At 37.8% G+C, this 25,054-nt stretch overlaps 1 protein-coding gene across 1 annotated transcript in view; it reads right to left on the bottom strand.

Moving 5' to 3' along the window:
* Window positions 1-467: 467 nt before the first annotated feature.
* Window positions 468-25,054, bottom strand: part of UBE2J1 (ubiquitin conjugating enzyme E2 J1) — a 31,875-nt gene continuing 7,288 nt past the window's right edge. Inside the window, exons 2-8 of the mRNA XM_069598285.1 lie at window positions 22,377-22,450; window positions 20,576-20,707; window positions 16,684-16,768; window positions 16,296-16,401; window positions 13,862-13,991; window positions 12,499-12,618; window positions 468-3,897 (exon numbers count right to left, since the gene is read on the bottom strand). Of these exons, the coding sequence (XP_069454386.1) occupies window positions 3,619-3,897; window positions 12,499-12,618; window positions 13,862-13,991; window positions 16,296-16,401; window positions 16,684-16,768; window positions 20,576-20,707; window positions 22,377-22,450 (926 nt within the window). The 3' untranslated portion in view covers window positions 468-3,618. The remainder of the gene's footprint in view (window positions 3,898-12,498; window positions 12,619-13,861; window positions 13,992-16,295; window positions 16,402-16,683; window positions 16,769-20,575; window positions 20,708-22,376; window positions 22,451-25,054) is intronic.

The raw sequence follows: 25,054 nt of genomic DNA, 5'->3' as shown, positions 1-25,054 counted from the left end.
ATTAAATTTATAGTGATTATAAAGCTAGGCACATTAATACAACTGAAAAGACATACAAGTCCAAGTAGAGCATTACAGAAGTTTCCAGCTGCAGTGTGCAGCAAGAATAGAGACTTGTACTACTATTAATGTATATAAAATAGATATCAAGAACCTAGTATATAGCACAGGGAACTCTACACAATACTCTGTAATAACTTACATGGGAAACGAATCTAAAAGAGTGGATATATGTATATGTACAACTGATTCACCTTGCTGTACAGCAGAAAGTAGTACACATTGTAAATCAACTATATTCCAATAAAAATTAATCAAAAAGAACAGAAACCTAAGAGATTACTGTGCTAGTTGAGACGATATGGCTCATTAGGGTAGTGGTGGTGAGCATGAAAAGTGGAAAAAGGCAAGAGAACATTTAAGGAGGCAGAATGGACAAAACACCAAATGACACAAAGAATTCAAAATCAGGTACAAATAGTCACTGGTTTTATTCAGCAACTCAAACTAGTTCTGAGGCATTTAAAGAGGTGTTTCGAACAGCTCTGGAGCAATTAGAGCCTCCCACAAAGGATATAAGAATACACTTCTTTTTTTTTCTTTTTTTCAGTGAGCCGCACAGCTTCTGGGATCTGAGTTCCTCAACTAAGGATTGAACCTGGGCCCTCAGCAGTGAAAGCACACAGTCCTGACCACTGGACTGCCAGGAGATTCCCAAAGTACACATTTATGCACACATTATTTGTTTAAAGTTAGGTTCACTAAACATCTTCACCTTCCATATACTTCTTTGTTAAGTAATAAAACAATATAGTACTTCAGCCTATATTTCTGCACAACTAAGCCCAATTGTGTGAGGTTTGCTTGTTTCTTGATTCTGCTCTATAAAAATGGGAGGACTCAGGTACCAGGAAGTTTATTCATAGCCAGAAAATAATAAAAAGATTTCTTATTCTCCTGAAATAGGAAACTTTGTGTTTTCATAGTCAAAATAATACACAATTTTAAAAGATTTTGTTTTTTAAAAAGTAGCTGAGAATTTTGATGAAATTCATTTATTTCAGTAGAATTAAACTATAAGCAGCATGAAAATGTAAAGTGCTACATAAAAGCCCACAATACATAAAATTTAAAAGGTTTCATTGGTTTTAACAGTTACAGGCAAAACAGACATTTTTTTCAAGCATGCATGCTATTTTAACTACCCTTGTATGTGCTGTGTTGGTCAAAAAAAAGTCATGAGTTACCTAAATCTTAGGATTTGGGAAAGGAGTCCTAAACATTTATCTACCAGATCACACGTTTTTTCCCTGGCCTTATGCTATAAATAAGGGATTACAGTGGGGCTTTAAAAATAACGGTTTTCTGAAGAGGCCCTTTATCGGGGTGTTAAGAATGGCTCCAAAGACCAATTTCGTTCTTTAACTCTACGACGGGGGTCAGATCAACAACTTAAGGATTTTTAAGTAGCAATGTGAGCTGAAAGGGAAGAAGCAAAAGATATGCCACTTTCAGATATGTGTATCAGGTGCTAAAAAAGAAAAAAAAAAAAAACAAAAGAGAAGCTGGCCTGGCAGTTGATGAGTGAGAGATGAGAGGCCAACTCAGGTAGAGGAGGAACTGTATGATGTACCTTCTTCTTAATCAGTTTTAAGTATACATACACCCCATGAAAACATGCAACAATATCACATGGATTGAGGCTGGCTCAGAGGGAAAGCAGGGGAGATTGTTCCTAGCACACAATTTATCTCAGCATAGGCTGAGACATGGGGATGTTCTTCTTAGGTGATAAGATGACCTGGTGCTGCCCAGGTGAGTCAGTGACCTCTTGCTAGGAGACCACTGAACCAACATCCCTAATATCTTACATTCCAAACCAAGACTTCAGAATGTATTTTCTCAGGGCAATAAAGTTGTTAAGATACTAACCTATAATTTTTCTGACATAGGAGGTCTTCATAAAGTCCTTAGGCTTTTTAGACTTTACCAACTTCAGCTGTAGACAGAACAGTAACAATCTGTAAAGACCTTAAAAATGCTAATTTATTAAAATTTAAGAAAACTGTGCATTATATCATAGTATACAATATGTTCTTAATTTAGATACAGACATAAACTGGGCTATCAAATGAAAACAAATTGTGTCTAACAGTTCATAGAACCAAAGCCTTATGAGAGAAGGAGTAAAAATTAAATTGGCCTTTAAAATCATTTTATAAATTGTTTCTATATTGCCCATAATAAACCACATAAGGACTTTATAAATACCACTCTCCAAAGTACTCAAGATACATTATGGACTAACTTTTGTCGTCTTGCCTAAAACCTAAACACAATTTGCAACACTGAGTTGTAAAAAAAAAAAAAATTAACTTACAAATGCACTTTTTTAGCATAACCTATTTGAAAGTTGGGGACTGCCTGTATTTAAAAATTAAATCTTCATTAGCAATACTCTCAAGAGTGCCCTCAAGGCTGCTACTGAACATGCTGAAAGCAATGTTTTCCTGTGATTATATGTTCTCACCAGGCATTATTTACGATGATAGTTTAAATTATCTACCAGAGTCTGTGGAGCTAGTCAGCACTAAGTTATATATTGATTTTTGCACTGAAAATGATCTCTTGGGCTTTGATTAGGTGGGCGATTCTAAGTAGAGGTTTTTCTAATTTCTATCACTGTTACATGGGCCCTGAGCTTTTCTATTAAAATGGTACGTGAAATAGTTCAATATTATGCATATTCCTAAAATAATTAAATTTATAGTGATTATAAAGCTAGGTATATAATACAACTCAAAAGACATACAAGTCCAAGTAGAGCAAACATTCAAATCTTAAGACCCTCCCATTTAACTTTTGGAAGAAAATCAAGCCATTTCCTGGCTTGGACCCTTTCTTCCTTAAATCAAAGATCTATGGAGGATTGTTTTCCTTCTTTTTAAAAAAAATCTTGTGTGTGAACTGGAGAGAAGGGGATAATAGCATATCAAAGTGGTTACAGAGCATTATTTCCTCCTCAAATAATATCCAGTAATAAAGATGTAATCTCATTTCCTCAGAAATGTTTGACCAAAATAGTTACTTTCACCGAAGAATGTTTAGGACATAGAGTCAGTCATAGAATGGGCAATCCCAGTATCTCTCACATGAATACGTTTTTAGCAAGCTATTTGAGGGGTTTTATTTTCCCTTTTCAACTCTTATCCCTATATCATTCTAAATAAGTAGAAACAGAGTACTCAATAAATGGTACTGAGTAACTAGTAATACTCACTGGAACTTAAAATACCACCTTTTATCCAAAAATTTCAAAGGGCTATACAGAAAAGTATCACAAATTTACATAAAGAAAAGCTGAGGCGTGAAAAACAACAAATAAGTTATTTCCCTGTAGAGCAGGTTGGACAGAGAGACAAGGGACTTTGACTTCCAGTCCCTTAAACTAAGCAGGACACTGAATGTCTAGATATATTTATACTGAATTTATAAGGATCAAAAAAGGAATGAAGGGTAAATATAAAATAATTATTTTGTAAACAATTCTTAGATTATACCCAATGCAGAATGTTTAATGAAGCAGCTGAGTCACAGCTCTTAAGACACAAAACAATATTATAACTCAAAGTCAAATATGTACTCATTGGCCAGATATATTCGTCGGAATATAAGAGCTGCCAATGCCAAAGTCAAGATGACAATCAAGACAGCAGACCCGCCATGATCGGTGTGGTTGTCTCTTGGCTGCTGGCCCTGGGTGACATCCGGTGAAGCAGACGACCTTCTCTGACTCTGCTGCTGGGCCCGGCGCTGTCGAGGGCTCATGGAGGTACTCTTAGCTACAGGTTGGGCGGGCTGTTGAAGGGATGCTGCTGAGGGGTTCTGGGTTCCATACTACGAAATTTTGAGAAATTCAGTTTGAAACTGGCAAAGAAAATTTGTATACATACAGGCTATTCAACAGTACATGACATTGCAGAGCAGTAAGGCAAAACTACCAAGAATTCTCTGAATGCTGAGATGAGCAACTCACCCTTCTGAATAAGCCAGCAACACAACTTATTGTGAGTGCTCGCAGGTGGAGAAGGAATTTACCAGCAACAAATAAGACAAGGACAGAGTTTATCCATATTCTCCACAGATGGCTTTGTACTCTCCTCCGGCTGCAACTCCAGCAGTATCTGCTATCATCTGAATACTTCCCTTCTTTCAGGAGTCAAGGAGAGAAGCAATCTGATTCCCACTTTCTACATAAAGATTTACCATATTCTAAATGGCAAAAAAGGACAGCTCTCAATAGTGTTCTTCCTCCAGTGTTATCCTACTACATCAATAATCATAGAACATAGGAAATAATTTCAAACCATATGTTCTACATAGTAATATTGTTATAAGAGTTAGATGTGGTTTTCAAAACAGGTTTATCCTTTCTCACAATCCCCATCAACTGAATTGAACACAAGTCCAGAACTCTTTACTGTGTTTGAACTGTGTTACTCTATGAGTATATAGCATGAACTATTGTCAAGAATACCCTGGGTATCTGCTGAGAAAAATGTGGAGGTAGGCATGGGAGACTCAAGTGTATCCTCTACTTTGGCACAGGAGGTGCCCCCTAAAAAGCCCTGGATGTCAACTGCTTTCTATCCTTTCAATGCATGTTTGGTCAAAGCAAAAACACCATGTGGTAACAAGTGATTCAAAGTCATAAATGTGGTTCATAGACAAGAATGGAGAAGGAAATGGCAACCCACACCAGTACTCTTGCCTGGAAAATTCTATAAATGGAGGAGCCTGGTAGCCTACAGTCCATGGGGTCACAAAGAGTCAGACACGATTGAGCAACTTCACTTTCTTTCTTTCTGTAGTTCCTTTTGGAGAAGGAAATGGCAACCCACTCCAGTGTTCTTGCCTAGAGAATCCCGTGGACAGAGGGGCCTGGTGGGCTAGTCTATGGGGTTGTAAAAAGTCGGACATGACTAAGCACCTAACACACACACACACACATAGACAAGAAAACTCTACAAAATATGAATTTCATTTTGCTTATATAGATACCTTAACTCTACCTCTAATAACAAAAGTCTTTGTTGTATTGAAAACTTTATACTGATTACAAATAAAGTCAACACACATTCTTTCAAATAAGTAAGAATGCATGTTTTATTCAGAATAACTTTTTAAAACAAACGAGAGATGGCAAGAGTGAACGTTGACATTCTAGGAATCGGCGAACTAAAATGGACTGGAATGGGTGAATTTAACTCAGATGACCATTATATCTACTACTGTGGGCAAGAATCCCTCAGAAGAAAAGGAGTAGCCATCATGGTCAACAAAAGAGTCCGAAATGCAGTACTTGGATGCAGTCTCAAAAACGACAGAATGATCTCTGTTCGTCTCCAAGGCAAACCATTCAATATCACAGTTATCCAAGTCTATGCCCCAACCAGTAACACGGAAGAAGCTGAAGTTGAATGGTTTTATGAAGACCTACAAGACCTTTTAGAACTAACACCCAAAAAAGATGTCCTTTTCATTATAGGGGACTGGAATGCAAAAGTAGGAAGTCAAGAAACACCTGGAGTAACAGGCAAATTTGGCCTTGGAATGCAGAATGAAGCAGGGCAAAGACTAATAGACTTTTGCCAAGAAAATGCACTGGTCATAGCAAACACCCTCTTCCAACAACACAAGAGAAGACTCTACACATGGACATCACCAGATGGTCAACACCGAAATCAGACTGGTTATATTCTTTGCAGCCAAAGATGGAGAAGCTCTATACAGTCAACAAAAGCAAGACCAGGAGCTTACTGTGGCTCAGATCATGAACTCCTTATTACCAAATTCAGACTGAAATTAAAGAAAGTCGGGAAAACCGCTAGACCATTCAGGTATGACCTCAATCAAATCCCTTATGATTATACAGTGGAAGTGAGAAATAGATTTAAGGGACTAGATCTGATAGATAGAGTGCCTGATGAACTATGGAATGAGGTTCGTGACATTGTACAGGAGACAGGGATCAAGACCATCCCCATGGAAAAGAAATGCAAAAAAGCAAAATGGCTGTCTGGGAAGGCCTTACAAGTAGCTATGAAAAGAAGAGAGGCGAAAAGCAAAGGAGAAAAGGAAAGATACAAGCTTCTGAATGCAGAGTTCCAGAGAATAGCAAGAAGAGATAAGAAAGCCTTCCTCAGTGATCAATGCAAAGAAATAGAGAAAAACAATAGAATGGGAAAGACTAGAGATCTCTTCAAGAAAATTAGAGATACCAAGGGAACATTTCATGCAAAGATGGGCTCAATAAAGGACAGAAATGGTATGGACCTAACAGAAGCAGAAGATATTAAGAAGAGGTGGCAAGAATACACAGAAGAACTATACAAAAAAGATCTTCATGACCCAGATAATCACGATGGTGTGATCACTAATCTAGAGCCAGACATCCTGGAATGTGAAGTCAAGTGGGCCTTGGAAAGCCCACTTTGTTCGCTACGAACAAAGCTAGTGGAGGTGATGGAATTCCAGTTGAGCTATTTCAAATCCTAAAAGATGATGCTGTGAAAGTGCTGCACTCAATATGCCAGCACATTTGGAAAACTCAGCAGTGGCCACAGGACTGGAAAAGGTCAGTTTTCATTCCCATCCCAAAGAAAGGCAATGCCAAAGAATGCTCAAACTGCCACACAATTGCACTCATCTCACACGCTAGTAAAGTAATGCTCAAAATTCTCCAAGCCAGGCTTCAGCAATACGTGAACCGTGAACTTCCTGATGTTCAAGCTGGTTTTAGAAAAGGCAGAGGAACCAGAGATCAAATTGCCAACATCCGCTGGATCATGGAAAAAGCAAGAGAGTTCCAGAAAAACATCTATTTCTGCTTTATTGACTATGCCAAAGCCTTTGACTGTGTGGATCACAATAAACTGTGGAAAATTAAGAAAGAGATGGGAACACCAGACCACCTGACCTGCCTCTTGAGAAATCTGTATGCAGGTCAGGAAGCAGCAGTTAGAACTGGACATGGAACAACAGACTGGTTCCAAATAGGAAAAGGAGTACGTCAAAGCTGTATATTGTCATCCTGCTTATTTAACTTATATGCAGAGTACATCATGAGAAACGCTGGACTGGAATAAACACAAGCTGGGATCAAGATTGCTGGGAGAAATATCAATAACCTCAGATATGCAGATGACACCACCCTTATGGCAGAAAGTGAAGAGGAACTAAAAAGCCTCTTGATGAAAGTGAAAGTGGAGAGTGAAAAAGTTGGCTTAAAGCTCAACATTCAGAAAAGGAAGATCATGGCATCCGGTCCCATCACTTCATGGGAAATAGATGGGGAAACAGTGGAAACAGTGGCAGACTTAATTTTTGGAGCTCCAAAATCACTTCAGATGGTGATTGCAGCCATGAAATTAAAAGACACTTCTTGGAAGAAAAGTTATGACCAACCTAGATACCATATTCAAAAGCAGAGGCATTACTTTGCCGACTAAGGTCCATCTAGTCAAGGCTATGGTTTTTCCAGTGGTCATGTATAGATGTGAGAGTTGGACTGTGAAGAAGGCTGAGTGCCGAAGAATTGATGCTTTTGAACTGTGGTGTTGGAGAAGACTCTTGAGAGTCCCTTGGACTGCAAGGAGATCCAACCAGTCCATTCTGAAGGAGATCAACCCTGGGATTTCTTTGGAAGGAATGATGCTAAAGCTGAAACTCCAGTACTTTGGCCACCTCATGCAAAGTTTGACTCATTGGAAAAGACTCTGATGCTGGGAGGGATTGGGGGCAGGAGGAGAAGGGGACGACAGAGGATGAGATGGCTGGATGGCATCACTGACTCGATGGACATGAGTCTGAGTGAACTCCGGGAGTTGGTGATGGACAGGGAGGCCTGGCTGCTCTGATTCATGGGGTTGCAAAGAGTCGGACACGACTGAGTGACTGAACTGAACTCAACTGAAGAATGCATGTTTTATTCAGAATAACTTTTTAAATTGAGTAAATACAAAAGATTTTAAATACTTTTCATTATAGAAAATTTCAGTATTTAGAAGAAAAAAGAATCTAAAAATATAATGCAAATACTTTTTAAAAAAAATTGGTAAGAGAATGAGCTTTGTCCTGACAACAGCTATAAACAATAGGGAAAAAACTGCTGATCTTAGTTATCTACGGAAGACGTTACACTAATTCCAACATCACCCCAACATTAAAAGATGTAAAAATCTGAGTTTCTTAAAACTATCCTTTGGAAGCACTCAAATGTAGTGACCCATAACACAGAGGCAGAACTTGGACTTCCCTACTCCAGGGCTCAGGAGAAAGGTGCTCATTGAAGAGCAGGCACACGAAGACCACATTTTATGAGGTCCTACACTGTCATGTAGTGATTTAATACTAACGGAGGTGAACTGAGTGATAGTAACCACGACAAGAGCACCATTGCACTTGAAACCTCCCATTCTTCCAACTGTTCAGCCAAGAAGACAAAGGTGTCTGATAGAGCAAAAGTACTCAAGGCTTATAGGGAAATGGGTTCTTAAAAATAAAAAGGAAGGTGGTAGAATCAATCCAGAAACTAGCATAAGAGATTGACTCATCTTAAAGCTTTTATTTACAGGTGTTGTTTTTTTCCAGTAGTTTGAGTGGTGAACACAAGCCTGACCAGGACTAAAACAGGTAGTCTTATTATCACTAGGTTGGCTTCAGCACTTCATGGATGTGTGACCCTAAGCAAGTTATTGAACCGAAGACTCAGCTCCCTCTCTTGTACAAGGGTAATATCCGGTTCAGTAGTTGTAAAGATTCAACAGGATAATGATATAAAGCGTGCAGGATACACAATGCTTATTAAATGTTAGGCATTACTAATATTACTATCGATACATCCCTTTGAAGACTCCAGACTGAGGTTAACAAAAGAAAAGTCATGATTTTATTTAGGACTAATTCTCACAATTTTATTAGTATGATTAACATATTTAGAATAACAATCCCTCAAACCATGACTTCAGATGACATTTTAGTATGTGTACTTCATGGAAATATTTATGTAGGTACACTTCTTTAAACAGGTTCCTAAATTTCAGATTCCTTTTGGATGATACATTACTGACTAAAACTTAGTGCTGTGATATTATGAAATTCTCCCTATTTTACACAATCACATCCTGGTAAAACTGTATAACTTCAATGTTGTAGACCTAGAGGGCTCTAGATTGGAAGGACTAACCAGATTCAGTTTTGGTGTTTCTTACTGAACCGCAGATGCAGAATCAAGCTGGACTTGGCCATTTTCAAAACACCATAGGTTTGGTGGCACAACATTTAAATCGTTGCTGTTTGCCTAAACTTGTTCAAACACATATCACAGAATGTATACTTGAGTGATAATCATTTCTATTTCCTTCATTAAGATGAAGTGATCATTTCTGGGAACATAGACATATGTGATGTTTGTATCCAATTAAATTACATTTAAATATATATGTCACAATCACACATAAGTTCCTTGCAATACATATAAAATTTTCTATAGTTTAGCATCTATAAGGGAGTTTTGTGTTTGCTTCTTAATACAAAGTGGAATGGCTTATTCAGAACCTCACTCTCGCGAAGAAGAAAAAACCTGATAGACTGGAAGAACATAAGCCGACCATCAGTATTGTTCCCATTTCTACACAGCTAAAAAATCTGCATCAAAAAGCAACAGATGGCCTGATGTTATCTGCTGCATTTAGACTGCGGGCAATCTCTCGCCCCCTCAAAGATAAAAAAACGTAGCTTATCTGGGATTTGATGTATAACATCTCAGTGAATCCACATTACACTAGCATGTAAAGCAGCCACCCCCAGCCAACACCAGGTTTCAGTTACCTCCCTAGTGATCAAATTATATAATCATACTCTGAGATAATCTGTATGTAAATATAATTAAGAGCTAAACTTGTAACTATAGGCAATTTATTGTTTTAACCAGAACTGGTATCAATTACCTACCTATACCTGTGAAGAAGAGTTCTGCGTTAGGTACTTTAAAATCAAAATGGGTGGTGATCACTTTGTAATGTATAGAAATACCAAATCACTACGTTGTGCACAGAACTAACATAGTATTATAGGTAGATTAAACTTCAAAAACAAACTCAGAGAAAAAGAGATCAGATTTGTGGTTACCAGAGGGGTAGGAGAAACAGATGAAGGTAGTCAAAAGGTACAAACTTCCAGTTATACGATAAATAAGTCCTAAGGATGCAATGTACAATATGATTGATGCAATTAACACTGCTGTTACATATGAAAGCTGTTGAGAGTAAATCCTAAGAGTTTTCATCACAACGGAAAAAATTTTTTTTTCTTTTTCCATTCATTTTGTATCTATGAGCTACTAGATATTTGCTAAATTTATTGTGGTAACCATTTCATGGTATATGCAAGTCAGATCATTATGCTGTACACCTGTAAATTTATACAGTGCTATATGTCAATTATATTGCAATAAAACCAGAAGAAAAAATAAGGAAGAAATCAAAATAGAAAAGACTACTGTAATAACAAAAGTATTGTTTGTGCGATCTAATTTACTAAACTTTGTCATTTCTTTACCTGTATTACTAGTATATTTTTAAAGTGCCAATCCTCAGATTCATTTATTCAAAACCAACAAATACGACCTACTATATACAAGGCACTATGCCAGGCACTAGGGATACAGTGCAGTGGAGAGGCCTGATCCTCAAGGAACGTACATTCTGGGAAGTGAAATAGACAATAAATAATTGTAAAATAAATTACAACTGGAATAAGGATAACTGGAATATGCAACAGGGGACTTGACACAGATTTAAAACAGACTAAAGACATATTTAAATACATCACAAAGTATTAGCAGACTGTCTTTATAGGTGACTACTCTCCTCTCTGCAGTAGGATGGTTCTATTTTTTAAAAAAACTATTTATGACATAGAAAACAATTAGAATTCTAAAGGTGAAAAGTAATCTGAATATTTTTTTAAATATTTCAAGCTAAAACATATATTGACTAAAATTAATTCACTATATCCCTCTATAACATATAATTACATGGGCAACACATAAAAACAATTAATCTCTTAGCACACACTTTTTTTATTATACCTCCTTTTCCAGTCCCCTCCAAGAATTTACTTTACAGCACCCTCTCTCCTGCTTTCTCCAACCTACTTTTTTCCACCCATCTCAGTCTCTTGAATGGGAGAGGACCACTCAGTCCCACTTTATATTTGCCTGGGCAAATCTGTATTTGCCCAGCTTCTATTTCAATTTCTCTGACCCTTTAACATCCTCTCTAAACTGGGGAAGAGGGGAAAGATGTGTCTACTCAACCAAACAACCTGTTACCAAAAAAGACAGTTCATCTCATATATAGAAAGGAAAGTCAATGTTTTTTCCCTACAATCCTAATTATTTAGCAACAATCCAGTCACATTTTCTTAATTGGTCTCTCCAATGACCAAGACCCACTAATGTTTAGACAATAGGTCAGGGCACAACTAATAAGATGCACAGCACCCATGGAATCTTTCCTTCAGTGATTACTTATTAGACACTTACTATGTGCAAGGCAGCACTGTCCAACAGAATATTTTCTGAGATGACAATAATGTTCTATATCTATGCTGTCCAAAACGGTAGCCACTGGCCACTTGGGTCTTTTGAATGCTTGAATTGCGGCCAGTGTGACTAAGGAACTGAATTTTTAATTTAGCTTAATTCTGAATAAGAACAAGAAGTTTATTTGGGAAGTGATCCCAAAAAAGCATACGCATGCATGGTTAGTTGCTCAGTTGTGTCTGGCTCTTTGCAACTCTTTGGACTATAGCCCGCCAGGCTCCTCTGTCCATGGAATTCTCCAGGCAAGAATACTGGAGTGGGTTGCCATTTCCTCCTCCAGGGGATCTTCTCAACCCAGGGATCAAACCAGAGTCTTTTGTGTCTCCTGTACTGCAGGCAGACTCTTTACCCTCTGAGTTTTAATAAGGTAAATATAAATTCAAAGAGCCACATGTGGGTAGTGGCTATTCTACTGGACAGAGACAGTCTAAGGCAAATCTCTGACTCCAGGCCTTTGAGTCAGTGCCTTAATGCAGCTTAAGAAACCTGCCAAAGACAGAGCACCTATTGAGAAAGTGGCTAATGTATGTATATTTAATTTAATTCAGAGTCTAGCACTATACTGAAACTAACTTTTCAGAAAAGTCATATCAATAGAAGAAAAGTCCTACTTACAAACCTAAAGTTGTTTTAGTCCAGCTCCATTTAACAAAAAGAAGACTCAGAAAATATAAATAACTTGTTTAAGATACTATAATTCATTAGAGGGACAGCTTGTCTCGGATCTGTCGGGAGGACCCAAACATTCAGATAGTTCATCTAGAGACTCCTCTTCCTACTGCAAATAATTATGATGATACAGATACAGATGTAAAAGATAAGAGCCATACCGATGTACTTGCTGTAGCACCCTGGAATGTTGCAGGTATATCATCCTGTAAATCATTTAGTGAAAAAGAGTGGTTTAAGTCCGACTCAGCAATAGTCTTTCCAGATGAATTAACTTCTGCCTGTTAAAAAAAAAAAGATATACCCAAGAGCAGTGTCATAAGAGGAGATGTACAGAATAACCCACAACCTACTAAATTCTCTCTTGGATTTATTTTTAATTATTTATTTTAATTACTACTTTAATATCAATTATCCATCAGGTAAGCTCTGAACACTCATGGTGTCCAACACTGTGCTGGTAATTTAGGAGGAGGAATAGACGATACCTGTTCTCAAGGAGCTGTTACTTGGTGAAGGACAAAACTAATACTCATGGTTCACGGTCCACTCCAAAACACTCTAAAAACTAAAGTTTTTTGTAATTTTTAGGCATAATCTGACATGTGAGGTTGTTAACAGTGTATGTATTTTCACATTAGTGTAAATATTCCCAGGTTTGCTGATGAGATATTAATAGATTTGATTATCAGGAGCTGCCCCAGATCCCACTGTGCATGTTAGTGCAAGTTTAATATTTTATACCTGAAATTCTGATGTACAAGAGACATTTGGCCCTAAGATTTTCAGAGAAGTAATGTTAAGTACAACAGGAATCCTCAGAAGGAAGAAAATAAACAACATTTATTAAGCACCTCCTCTTTCAGGCACCACAATAAAACCGAAGGAAAAGTTTCTCCCAAGATCTGGACATGGAAGGATATACAGGATGTTGAAAGGTGAGACAAGGGAGGAGGCAGCATGCTGCTTAATGCAGGCTGACTTTTTTGATGGAGCTAATTAAATTCTAGAAGTAATTAAATGTTTGTGCAAAACATACGCAGATCAAAAGGATATGAGAGATACGTCAGAATATTAACAGCAGCTATTGCGTGGGGATGGGATTATGCATAATTGTTATTTTTCCCTTATTGCTTATCTATAGTTTCTATAATAATAGTTAAAATTTATTATGTACCAGACAGTTCTAAAGTAAGAATTAACTCAATCCTTATAAAAATCAAACAAGTACCATTATTTATTTACAGATGAGAAAAAGGTACAATATGAGCAATATGTGTCATGTCCTACTACTAATAAGCAGCAAAGCTGAGATATGACCCCTGGCAGAGCATACCAGAGTCCAAGCTTTTAACTATTACTATGCTATAATGCTGCTTCTGAAAATATATTAGTTTTGTAATAAGGAAAATAATTTGTAAAGATCTCAGTACAATGGAACTATACTGCTTTACTTTCTATCTAAAATTTGGCTAGGCAACAAAAGGGTTTCATAGTTAGAATTTATTTACAAATTTAGAATACCTTAAAACTGATTTGTCTAGCCAGTTCCTTGGCTTCTTGGTCAGCCTGGCTTGAATCGCTTCCAGATTTTAAAGGCAACAGGATATCCTTCATGGCAAAGCCACATCCCTCACAACAGAAATCTTGTGATCTGGTAGGAAGTAATTTTTTGATGGATATAAATCAGATACTCAAAAGTTGATCTATCTAAGATACTCAAATACCGAGTGATTAAATTTAAAAGAACACTGGACAACTCGATATCATATTCCTACATGTAAATTAGACAATTTTGGCAATAATTATAGTTCAAACACACAAGTTAAATTGTTTTTTTTTAATCCATGTCTATTATTCCTCAATTTTAACTATCTGAAATTTAAAAAAAAAATCAGAGTTTAGATTTCATTTTTTCCCAATATACTACCTCTTTATAAGAAAAGTTTTAGATCTATTAAGACAGCATACAAACTGCTTAACTATACTGTCCTTAAGTTCACACACAACAAGACTATATTAAGTCTGTGTAAAAAGTCCATTATAAAGCTCAAATTGGGAATTCTCTGGCAGTCCAGTGGTTAAGACAGTGCTTTCACTGCCATAGGCGAGGGTTTGATCCCTGGTCGGGGAGCTAACATCCCATATTCTTTTGGTGTGGCCAATAAAAAATTTTTAAAATTGAATACTATTTACAGATATTTCCAGGGGAAAAACCCAACAACTCTACTCATCTAAACAGCAGTACAATTTGAAAGATAAAAGACAATTCATGGAAAATCCAGACAATGAAATTCATCATTCATTATAACAAATAGAAGCTCAAATTAAGTCTTAACTAGACTATTTCCTAATATTAATTTGATTTTCTATGCTTCCATTTTCTATTTTGTATGACTAGAAGTAAATGTTTATAATATACACTGTTACATTACTAAACTTTTACAAAAACTATTTTGTCATACTTCTAGTTCAACATAATAAAACTCTTAGATCTTGAAGAACATACTATCACATTATAAAGAACATACTATTTATAATTTCATGTAAACAAAACACTTGTAAAAGCTGTACTAATTTAGTACTTACTGATGAACATTTTTTGTTTCAGCAGAAGTAGCATTGCTGTCCATATCCTTTTGAAAATCAGTAGTATCCAAATTATTTATCTTAAAGTGTGTGCACTTTTTTTTCCTCCCCCCTCTATTTTTCAGTCGTGCTGAGCAGCATGTGGGATCTTAGTTCCCTGGCCAGGGAAAGAACCCTCACCCCCTGCTGTGGAAGTGTGGCATCTTAACCATGGGACTACCAGCAACGTCCCAAAATGTGTTCATTTTTTAACTAAGAAGTCAGATGAAGTTTAAAGGAGAAAGTTTATTTTTAATACATTAGTTTATCCATAAGGACAGTATGCTACCATGATTGAATGCAAAATCATGTTTTAGAAAGCCTATATCACAGACTAAGAACCTAGACTATATATAGTGAGAAGTCTAAACAAAAAAAGCCTTATTTTTTTTTTAACCTTGTACATGAAATGAGCTGGATACAAGTATCAATTTAGAAAGTCAACAAAGGAGATCAAAACAAATGCTATGTATTCAAAGTACATACTATAGTCTGTGAATAGTAGCTACAAGGTATATCCTGAACTTGGGAATAACTGTTTAAAAGAAAAGTTGCGGATAAAACAGGGAGTCTATCAAATCTTCCTGAGGGATATAACCCAGGGATCAAACCCGTGTCTCCTGCACAGCTGGCAGATTCTTTACCGCTGAGGCACCAGGGAAGCCATGCTAGGGTAAGATATACTATCATTTAATTAAACATAACAGATCTGAAGGGGGGTAGGCAGCAAAGTTCAGAACAGGACAATGGTCAAACTCAAGAACTGGTCTCCATACTACTCAAAGAGAGGCTACTCTGAATCTACTGGGTTACACAGATAGAATGTACCTGAAAAAAACTAGAAGGCAGAACTGCCGGGAAACTACAATTCGATAAAGAAAATCTCCTTTGCTTTATTCCAGATCTTGTTGTGCACTTGCTATGAGGCAGATGCTATAGATACAAAGATGATAAAGTGGGTTTCCTCCCCGCCTTCAAAGAGGCTTTTAAAATTTTCACAGAAAGCAACATACATATCATTACTCTGGCTTTTTTCTACCTGTAACACTGCCCATGTGGAGATAAATGACCAGTACTGTCTTCTAGAAGATACCGTGCACTGTAGGCTGGTATTACCAACTACTTTTTAAAGCTAGATAGCATGAAATAAATTCTTTAGAGTCTGATCACTCCTGGGGAAATTAATACAACTAAATTTCTAAGACAGCATAACTAAGACTAGATCCTGTAGCGCCAAGGTAGGTCAGACAAAGAGACAGAGCTTATCTGCTAACAGCCATTATCTAGAATGGTATTCACATCTTAACAAACAAGGAAAGGCAAAACTTACTTTTTGGCAAGGGCTCTTCTTTCCTCAGGTGTGTAATCTAGAGAACCTATGGCTCCCTCTCCTTTTGTTGGCATAAACCCAATGATGGCTAATAAAGCTGTTCTTACTGAAATAAAAAATAAACATCAATCTAAGTTGCTTTGCAAAAGGAACTTGGTCTACTCTGAAAAGAAAAAAGGAAAAGGCTCAGGGTTTCATTAAAAAGATGTAAGTAGGGGACTGTATTAAAATGATGCAAAAATCCCAATAGGGAAAAGCATTTTTATTATTTATTCAATAATATAAAATTATTTATCCCAAACAGCTTCAATCTTGAGAGAGTATTATATCTTATTATTTATTAATTGACTCAAGTTCTGTAAGACTTGTATTCACTGTAAATACTCACTGCTCCATGAAGGCTGCCAAGTTTCAGGATGATGTCCTGAGATGCTCAAACAGATTTTCTTGCCTACTTCAAATCGTCCATTAGCCTTAGGAATAAATAAGGCATTTAAAAAATTAGGTATGTGTGTGTTTAATGTTTTATACTTTATTTAAGCATAAATATATTTTACATATAAATAATTTTTTAAAGAGAATTTTTAGAGGATGGGATCTCTAAGGGATACAGATTTCTGTATTCTTATAGATACCCCACAAATATTTGTTAAGAGTCAGAATGAAAAATAAAAGCTGTCTTTAGAAGCTGTCATAGCACATTTTGAAACTGAGTTCCACAACTGACATCTCAGTAACTGACATATAATGACGTCCTGATAGCCTCCTCTGTGCCTAGTACAGTGCTAGGCTCTGGGAAGGAGCTCAAAGAGAAGACACACAAAGGCTAGGATAAAATCTAAGGACTGGGTGTCACCTAACTAGACCCTGGGGAGGAAAGCTCTGAGGTGGGAGTGCCTCTCAAAAGGATGATGCAATTCCATACAGGAACACAGAAGTGAAAGATGAGAATGGTTTCAGTTTTGTCTTGCTGGAAGAGCTACTGATGGTGTCCAGCAGGCAGGCAGAAATACAGACGTGCTGACGGCAGAAGAAGATAATGCATTCCTGATGCTTGACTTTCACAGAGGTGATCAATGAAACCATTTCACAGAAACAAGAGAAAATAGCTGTAGTCTGAACTTGTAGCATATCCATACTTGGGAGAAGGAGAGGAAGAAGAGGCATGAAGTTAGAATACAAGTTCCAAGTAGGCAGAGTTTTGACTTACTCTCTGCTACACACACAGGCTATATGGCACGAGTTTAATAAATATTTGTCAAATGAAAGCTGGAGAAGATTTTTTCAAAAGAGAGGAAATGAATCAGAAAGAGCAAATATTGAACATCAGCATACATGATGATATCATCAATGAATAGCTGTGGTGTCAAATACCCTCCACCAGTTTCACCACGTACCAACTCTTCCTTCAGACCAGCTGGCTCTCCCTACCATCTAGCAACTGAAAGAAGAGACTCCTAACACAGTAGGGCCCCTCCAGGCCTCCCACTCCAGACCTACAGCCAGCGTGACTAATTCTCAATATCACCTAAGATTTATTAAGCAGCTTCCATATATCAGGAACCTGACAGTATGATTATATTCTTCACATACATTCCTTTTGACAACTGAGAAAAATGAATTTCAAAGAGATTATGTAACCTGCGCGTGACATGATGGACATGGCACTGGCCAGAATTCAGGTCTATTGGCTCTAAAACGAATGCTGTTTCTACTATAAACAAACACCGTAGGGAAAAACATTAATTTGGTAATGATGACAATTTTTTCTTTCACTATTTGCTACTCCATGTGTATCAGAAGTTTAACTTAGATTGGAAAAGGATGAAGACTGAGAAGAGATGGTGTGATTTCTCAAGCTGCTCTCTTGAGACTGGCGTAGTAAGCATGTTTCAACGGAGTGCTATGTGTGGTCACCAGAACACAAGAGATGACACTATAGAGTTAGGATGTTTTGAAGGTTACAAAGAGAAAAAAAGGCTATAGCTTAAAGTCATAGCAGAGACATGGGAAGGTTTTTGTTTCATTTTTGCTTCTTTCAAGTTAGAGGATAATCAAACACATACATGAAAGGAAATGAAGGAAGGAAAGCTTTAACAATTAAGAGAGGAATTTACTGATGGAACAAGGTCCCAGGAAAGATAAGAGAAACCTGGATGTATAGCTTTTCTTTACATGGAGATAAAACATGTGAAGATGGAGAGAAATTCTAAGATATAAACAGTAATAACATAGCTAACATTTATTGAGGACTCTACGTCAGTTCTTATTCTAAGAGCTGCATGTGAAGATGAAGAAACTGTAAAAAAAAAAAAGATGAGGAAAATGAAGGACAAAGCATAAGGTGAAAAGCTGAAGGAGATAATGGGATGAAATACAACAACAGTAACTACCCTCTACTGAGTACTTATGTGCCAGACACTGTGCACAGCACTTTGTCCACTAATTCACTGAATCCTAACAATCACACTATGGCAATGAGCATCACAAGTACTTCTCAGATGCTTCAACTTCCTAGGAATTTTTTTCCAGAAAAAATATAGTCCAAGGTCTGGTCGCCAAAAGCAAAGTTATAATAATAATGATCTATTTTATTTCTTAAGAAGAGATGGCAAGAATACACAGAAGAACTGTACAAAAAAGATCTTCACGACCCGGATAATCACGATGGTGTGATCACTAATCTAGAGCCAGACATCCTGGAATGTGAAGTCAAGTGGGTCTTAGAAAGCATCACTACGAACAAAGCTAGTGGAGGTGATGGAATTCCAGTTGAGCTATTTCAAATCCTGAAAGATGATGCTGTGAAAGTGCTGCACTCAATATGCCAGCACATTTGGAAAACTCAGCAGTGGCCACAGGACTGGAAAAGGTCAGTTTTCATTCCCATCCCAAAGAAAGGCAATGCCAAAGAATGCTCAAACTGCCACACAATTGCACTCATCTCACAGGCTAGCAAAGTAATACTCAGAATTCTCCAAGCCAGGCTTCAGCAATACATGAACCATGAACTTCCTGATGTTCAAGCTGGTTTTAGAAAAGGCAGAGGAACCAGAGATCAAATTGCCAACATCCACTGGATCATAGAAAAAGCAAGAGAGTTCCAGAAAAACATCTATTTCTGCTTTATTGCCTATGCTAAAGCCTTTGACTGTGTGGATCACAATAAAGTGCGGAAAATTCTGAAAGAGATGGGAATACCAGACCACCTGACCTGCCTCTTGAGAAATCTGTATGCAGGTTAGGAAGCAACATTTAGAACTGGACATGGAACAACAGACTGGTTCCAAATAGGAAAAGGAGTACGTCAAGGCTGTATATTGTCACCCTGCTTATTTAACTTATATGCAGAGTACATCATGAGAAATGCTGGACTGGAAGAAGCACAAGCTGGAATCAGGATTGTCAGGAGAAATATCGATAACCTCAGATATGCAGATGACACCACCCTTATGGCAGAAAGTGAAGAGGAACTAAAAAGCCTCTTGTTGAAAGTGAAAGAGGAGAGTGAAAAAGTTGGCTTAAAGCTCAATATTCAGAAAATGAAGATCATGGCATCCAGTCCCATCACTTCATGGGAAATAGATAGGGAAACAGTGTCAGACTTTATTTTGGGGGGCTCCAAAATCACTGCAGATGGTGATTGCAGCCATGAAATTAAAAGACGCTTACTCCTTGGAAGAAAGGCTTTGAGCAACCTAGATAGTATATTCAAAAGCAGAGACATTACTTTGCCAACAAAGGTCCGTCTAGTCAAGGCTATGGTTTTTCCAGTGGTCATGTATGGATGTGAGAGTTGGATTGTGAAGAAGGCTGAGCGCCGAAGAACTGATGCTTTTGAACTGTGGTGTTGGAGAAGACTCTTGAGAGTCCCTTGGACTGCAAGGAGATCCAACCAGTCCATTCTGAAGGAGATCAACCCAGGGATTTCTTTGGAAGGAATGATGCTGAAGCTGAAACTCCAGTACCTTGGACACCTCATGCGAAGAGTTGACTCATTGGAAAAGACTCTGATGCTGGGAGGGATATGGGGGCAGGAGGAGAAGGGGACGACAGCGGATGAGATGGCTGAATGGCATCACTGACTCGATGGACATGAGTCTGAGTGAACTCCGGGAGTTGGTGATGGACAGGGAGGCCTGGCGTGCTGCGATTCATGGGGTCACAAAGAGTGGGACACGACTGAGCGACTGAACTGAACTTATTTCTTAATGGATAGGAATACGCAAACTACACTTTACAGCCTCCAGGAAGCATTTCAAAAAGCCGAGAATTCTTACCGTTAGGAGAATAATGCTTGGTGGTTTCATGGGATACTCTGGTGGCAGTACTATTCGTCCATGATAAACTCCTCCATCAAAATCAGAATCTGGGGGCCCTCTAACTGTGAAGTGCCATTCAAAAAGATTATCCTGAACAAAAACAATAAGCAACAAGGGATCAAGAACATTAAAAAGTTGGATTGTTTCTACCAGTATTAGAAACATTACTGGGTGAGAAAAATTAACATTTTATACTATTCTAATGCACAATGTCTCAAGTATAAAAGTTATAAGAAAAAGCTATTTAATCTAGCTTTCATGTCACATAAGAGCTAAAATTTTCTTTAATGCATTTTAAAACACATGAGCACCGTTTTCATTGCTGTTGTTTAGTCAGTAAGTCTTGTCCAACTCTTTTGCGACCCCATGGACTGTCCATGGTATTCTCCAGGCAAGAATTCTGGAGTGGGGTGCCATTTCCTTCTCTAGGGGATCTTCCTGACCCAGGGATCAAACCCACGTCTCCTGTATTGGCAGGTGGATTTCTTGCCACTGAGCCACCAGGGAAGCCCCCTGAGCACCATTACATGTTCATAAATAAGATTATAGATTTACATACTTCCTATTACATTAGCTCCATTTATTTTTTCTGAAAAATATCTTCTGGACCCTGAAGTTTTAATATGGATTAACTGCTTGACACATTCCAAAATTCTTCACTTGAATGTCTCCTGGGTTTACTAGAATCTCAATCTTCCTTTGTATGTTTTGTTCAGTTTTTGCATTATTTTGGTGTGTTTATTGTCAACTACATTTCTCTGAAAGGAATATAAGAAAGAAAATCTGTACTCTTGTATGTCTAAAAATATATTTATTTTGAGTTCATGCTTGATCGGTTTTTGGATGTGGATTTACTTAATTAATTAAAGTATTTTTATTAAAAATTTATTTACTTTTATTAAATTATTACTTGATCTAAAAATATTATAGACTTAATTAAACTGATAAATAACCCCTGAATCCCAATTAGTGAAAATGATTATTTATGTAATCAAATAATTTACTATAAATTTGGATTATTTTAGCAAACTTTCCAAATTTATCCCTCATAGATGCCGAAAAGCTTATTAGTAAGTGGTCAGTTAACACATGGGCTGTTAACATTATATGTTAATATCATCGGTTACCAAGTACTTCATAGTTTGCAAAATACTTGCATGAACATTATTACATTTTAGTCCCACCATTACCATGAAAATGAGACTGGGCACATTTAAATACCCTCCTTTCACAGACTGGAAGACTGAGGTAGAGGTAGAGCTGTTTGTACAAAAAGCCCAAACTAGCTGCAGAGACCCCTCAAGGGGCTAAGTCTCCCAAATATAGAGTCTGGAGTTCTTTCTACTTTTCCTCCCTCATACCTAAACTAATATAGTATCTGAGGCCCCCCTCCCTTTTTTTAGCTGAGCTGTGGCATGGGGGATCTTAGTTCCCCAATCAGAGATTGAACTCCTGCTGTGGAAGACTGGAGTCTTAACCACTGGACCACAAGGAAAGTCCCTGAGACCCATTTTATAGAGACCAGAAATCTGCTTCTTCTAAAGCATCTTATTCTGAATGGCTAACAGAAATACTCAGTGTATACCTTAAACCAACACAACATGGTAAATAACTGTGCTTCAATTTTTAATGGTTTAAAAAAATACTCAGAAAATATAGGGAATAAAATGTATCAGTAAAGCATACCAACACATTTATAATGACTCAATGCAGTGAAGAATAACTTTAAGAACCTTAGAAGACAGAGATAGAGACTAACCTCTAAAGGCTGAGCATGGTAATGATCCGTTGGGTCTTTCAGTTCTGCGGCTTCTTTCATCAAACGTTTAACAGCTGAAGCGAAATTCACAAGACAGAGACATTTCAAATAAACTTTTTCCATGTGATCAGCAGATTTACAGACCTAATGAATAAGTTCCTACTTCAACAAAAAACGTGCACAGGACTTATTCAATACAGCATATGATTTAACTATGCGATAATAGTAATAATGGGGGAAGAAAAGGCAGCTAGGCACTAGAAGAGTTACATATTAAATTTAATATATAGAGAAGTTTCAAAGAGATGCTATTTTTCTCTAGTAAGTACTTATATACACTCCCTATTAGGTAACACTCAAATATTAATTCATGTAATCCTCAAAACAACTGAGATAGGTGCTGTTTTTATCCCCATTTTCCAGATGAAGAAACTGAGACATGGAGAGATTATACATGTCCAAGGTTACATGGTAAATGACAGAACTAGGATTTCAACACAAGCAGTCCAACTGTACCTTGTTAAAGATCTACATTGACAAGAAACATAGCCTCTGGCACTTATGCTCATGAACAGTAAACCCCCTAAAATCCTCAACATCAGAACTTTCCACTCAATATCTTCTTTGACTTAATGGCACTGTCCTGACATCACTGAATCTCCATAGCCCTAACTGAATTCCTGTTTGAAATGATTTCTTTGCTAAGTTAAAACCTCCAATCCACTGACCCCACAACTTTCTTAACGCCATCTACACCTATACTCACTTCTCTCTATCCATGCTCTTGGCTCTTAGATGTTCCCCTTTCATACTCCCCTAATAAATTCAATTCTAACTGAGCCAACTCAACCATCTTCTAATTAGAAGTCTATACCCAAACAGCTAAGCATTACTGAACAGGGTTTAAAAAGTCACAGAGACAGGCCCACTGATGCTATTACAGAGGTATTATTAACAACCTCCGCTGGGACATGGGGTGCCGCATCCAATGCCACACAAGGTTCTATATCTCCACCCAACACCTTCCAACTAGTACCCCAAGGCTATTCATACCTATTCACTCTCTTCTCTTCCACCTCTTTCAGTTAATGGCACAGACTTTATCCCCATGATAAATGACTGTGAGCAGCCTACAACAGTTTAGAGTCCTATGTGTATCTGTACCCTCTTTCCTACCCTATTGGTTCATAAAGGTCAATCCTTTGATCCCAGCCCCCTCACCCTCAAGCTTTAGATGCTAAAAAAAAAAAAAAAATGTCAGGACACTGGTATAGGATACAGGATAGCAAAGCCAGAGAAACACCAGATAGCTCAAGGCTCTCTGAAACTCTGCTTGAGAACAAACTAACGTAGTTTAATACATGTTATGAGAGAGGTACGCACCAGGTGGGCACCTAACCTGAGAGCGGACAGAAGAGAAAAGGGCTCAGGTACTGAGATCTGAAAGAAAGACAGTAGGAATTATCCAGCTAGGTATGAATAAGCAAAGGAAACAAAAACAGTAAATGTGCAGTGGCACAGATAGGCATGCTATGGGGAGAGGTTACCTGAGAAGCAGCTCACACATAAACAACCAAACAGTTCCTTATGTATCAGGACTTTCACAGAAAATTTCATTAATCAAGGGTTCCTAAGCTGCAAAAAAAATTCTTAAGTCACTATCCTATTCCATAACTATTAATATTCTTTTCCATCTCCTACTCTGAACTAATCCCTATAGGCAGAGAATTTGTTCATCTGATCAGTAAATATTCACTAAGCTCATACTAGATGCTATGTGTGCTAAGTTGCTTCGGTGGTGTCTGACTGCGGAGCAGACGCTATAGCTGCAAGCAAACTAAAATACAGTTTCTGTTATCAAGGAGCTTATAGTCTGGGGGGGAGGAGTCAATGCAAATAATACAATGAATGCTTTATTAGAAACAAGCACATATTGAGACCCAATTTCTCCCCCACCCTCCACCCTCGAGTTCTAGTCACTCGGCTTTGTTCAGTTCTTTGCACACATTCTACCTTCTTTTTCAGACCTCCTTCTTCCGCACCAATTCCCCAGCCTGCAGCGCTGCTCCTCTTCCCATCCCCTACTTCCTCGAGTCTGGCTCTCACTAGACCTTTAAGAAATTTACTCAGAAGGGTCTCCTTGATACCTTCCTTTGTCCACGCTCAGAGGAGTGACTAGAGATTCCTACTGGGACACATAAAAGTCCCTGAGGAGTCCTGGGAGGAGAGTGGACGCCAGGAATGCTCTCCAAGTTATTTCTAGTGGTCAGTCAGGTTTGGAAACCGCCGCTCTGGAGACTACGTTGAGTCCCCTTGCTCTAAGTCCTCACAACATTCTATAATTTCACTTTTATCAAGTTTACCTTCACTGGTGATTAACACCTGTCTTTTGTGCTCAATAACAACATCTACTTCACTGAAGTCTCCTCCGGACTTAGCACACAGTAAACACTCATATATTAGCTGAAATGAATGCTAGTATCTTCCCCCAACAAAACTCTCTCCAAAGATCTGATTAAAAGCAGTGGTTTTCAAATTTATTTGATGAGATAAAATCCTTTGTTCAAAGAAAGGTTTAAGGAGGACCTCAATATATAAAACAGATAACAGCAGGCTAGCATGGAAGGACCTCTAAGCTATCTACCCTCTTCCACCTATTCTAAGAGGCCCAGAGAAAA

Source organism: Ovis canadensis, chromosome 8 (genome assembly GCF_042477335.2).
Source record: "Ovis canadensis isolate MfBH-ARS-UI-01 breed Bighorn chromosome 8, ARS-UI_OviCan_v2, whole genome shotgun sequence".
Taxonomy (NCBI): Eukaryota; Metazoa; Chordata; class Mammalia; order Artiodactyla; family Bovidae; genus Ovis; species Ovis canadensis.
Note: the sequence above shows the minus strand (reverse complement) of the source record. Positions and strands in the feature narration are given on the sequence as shown.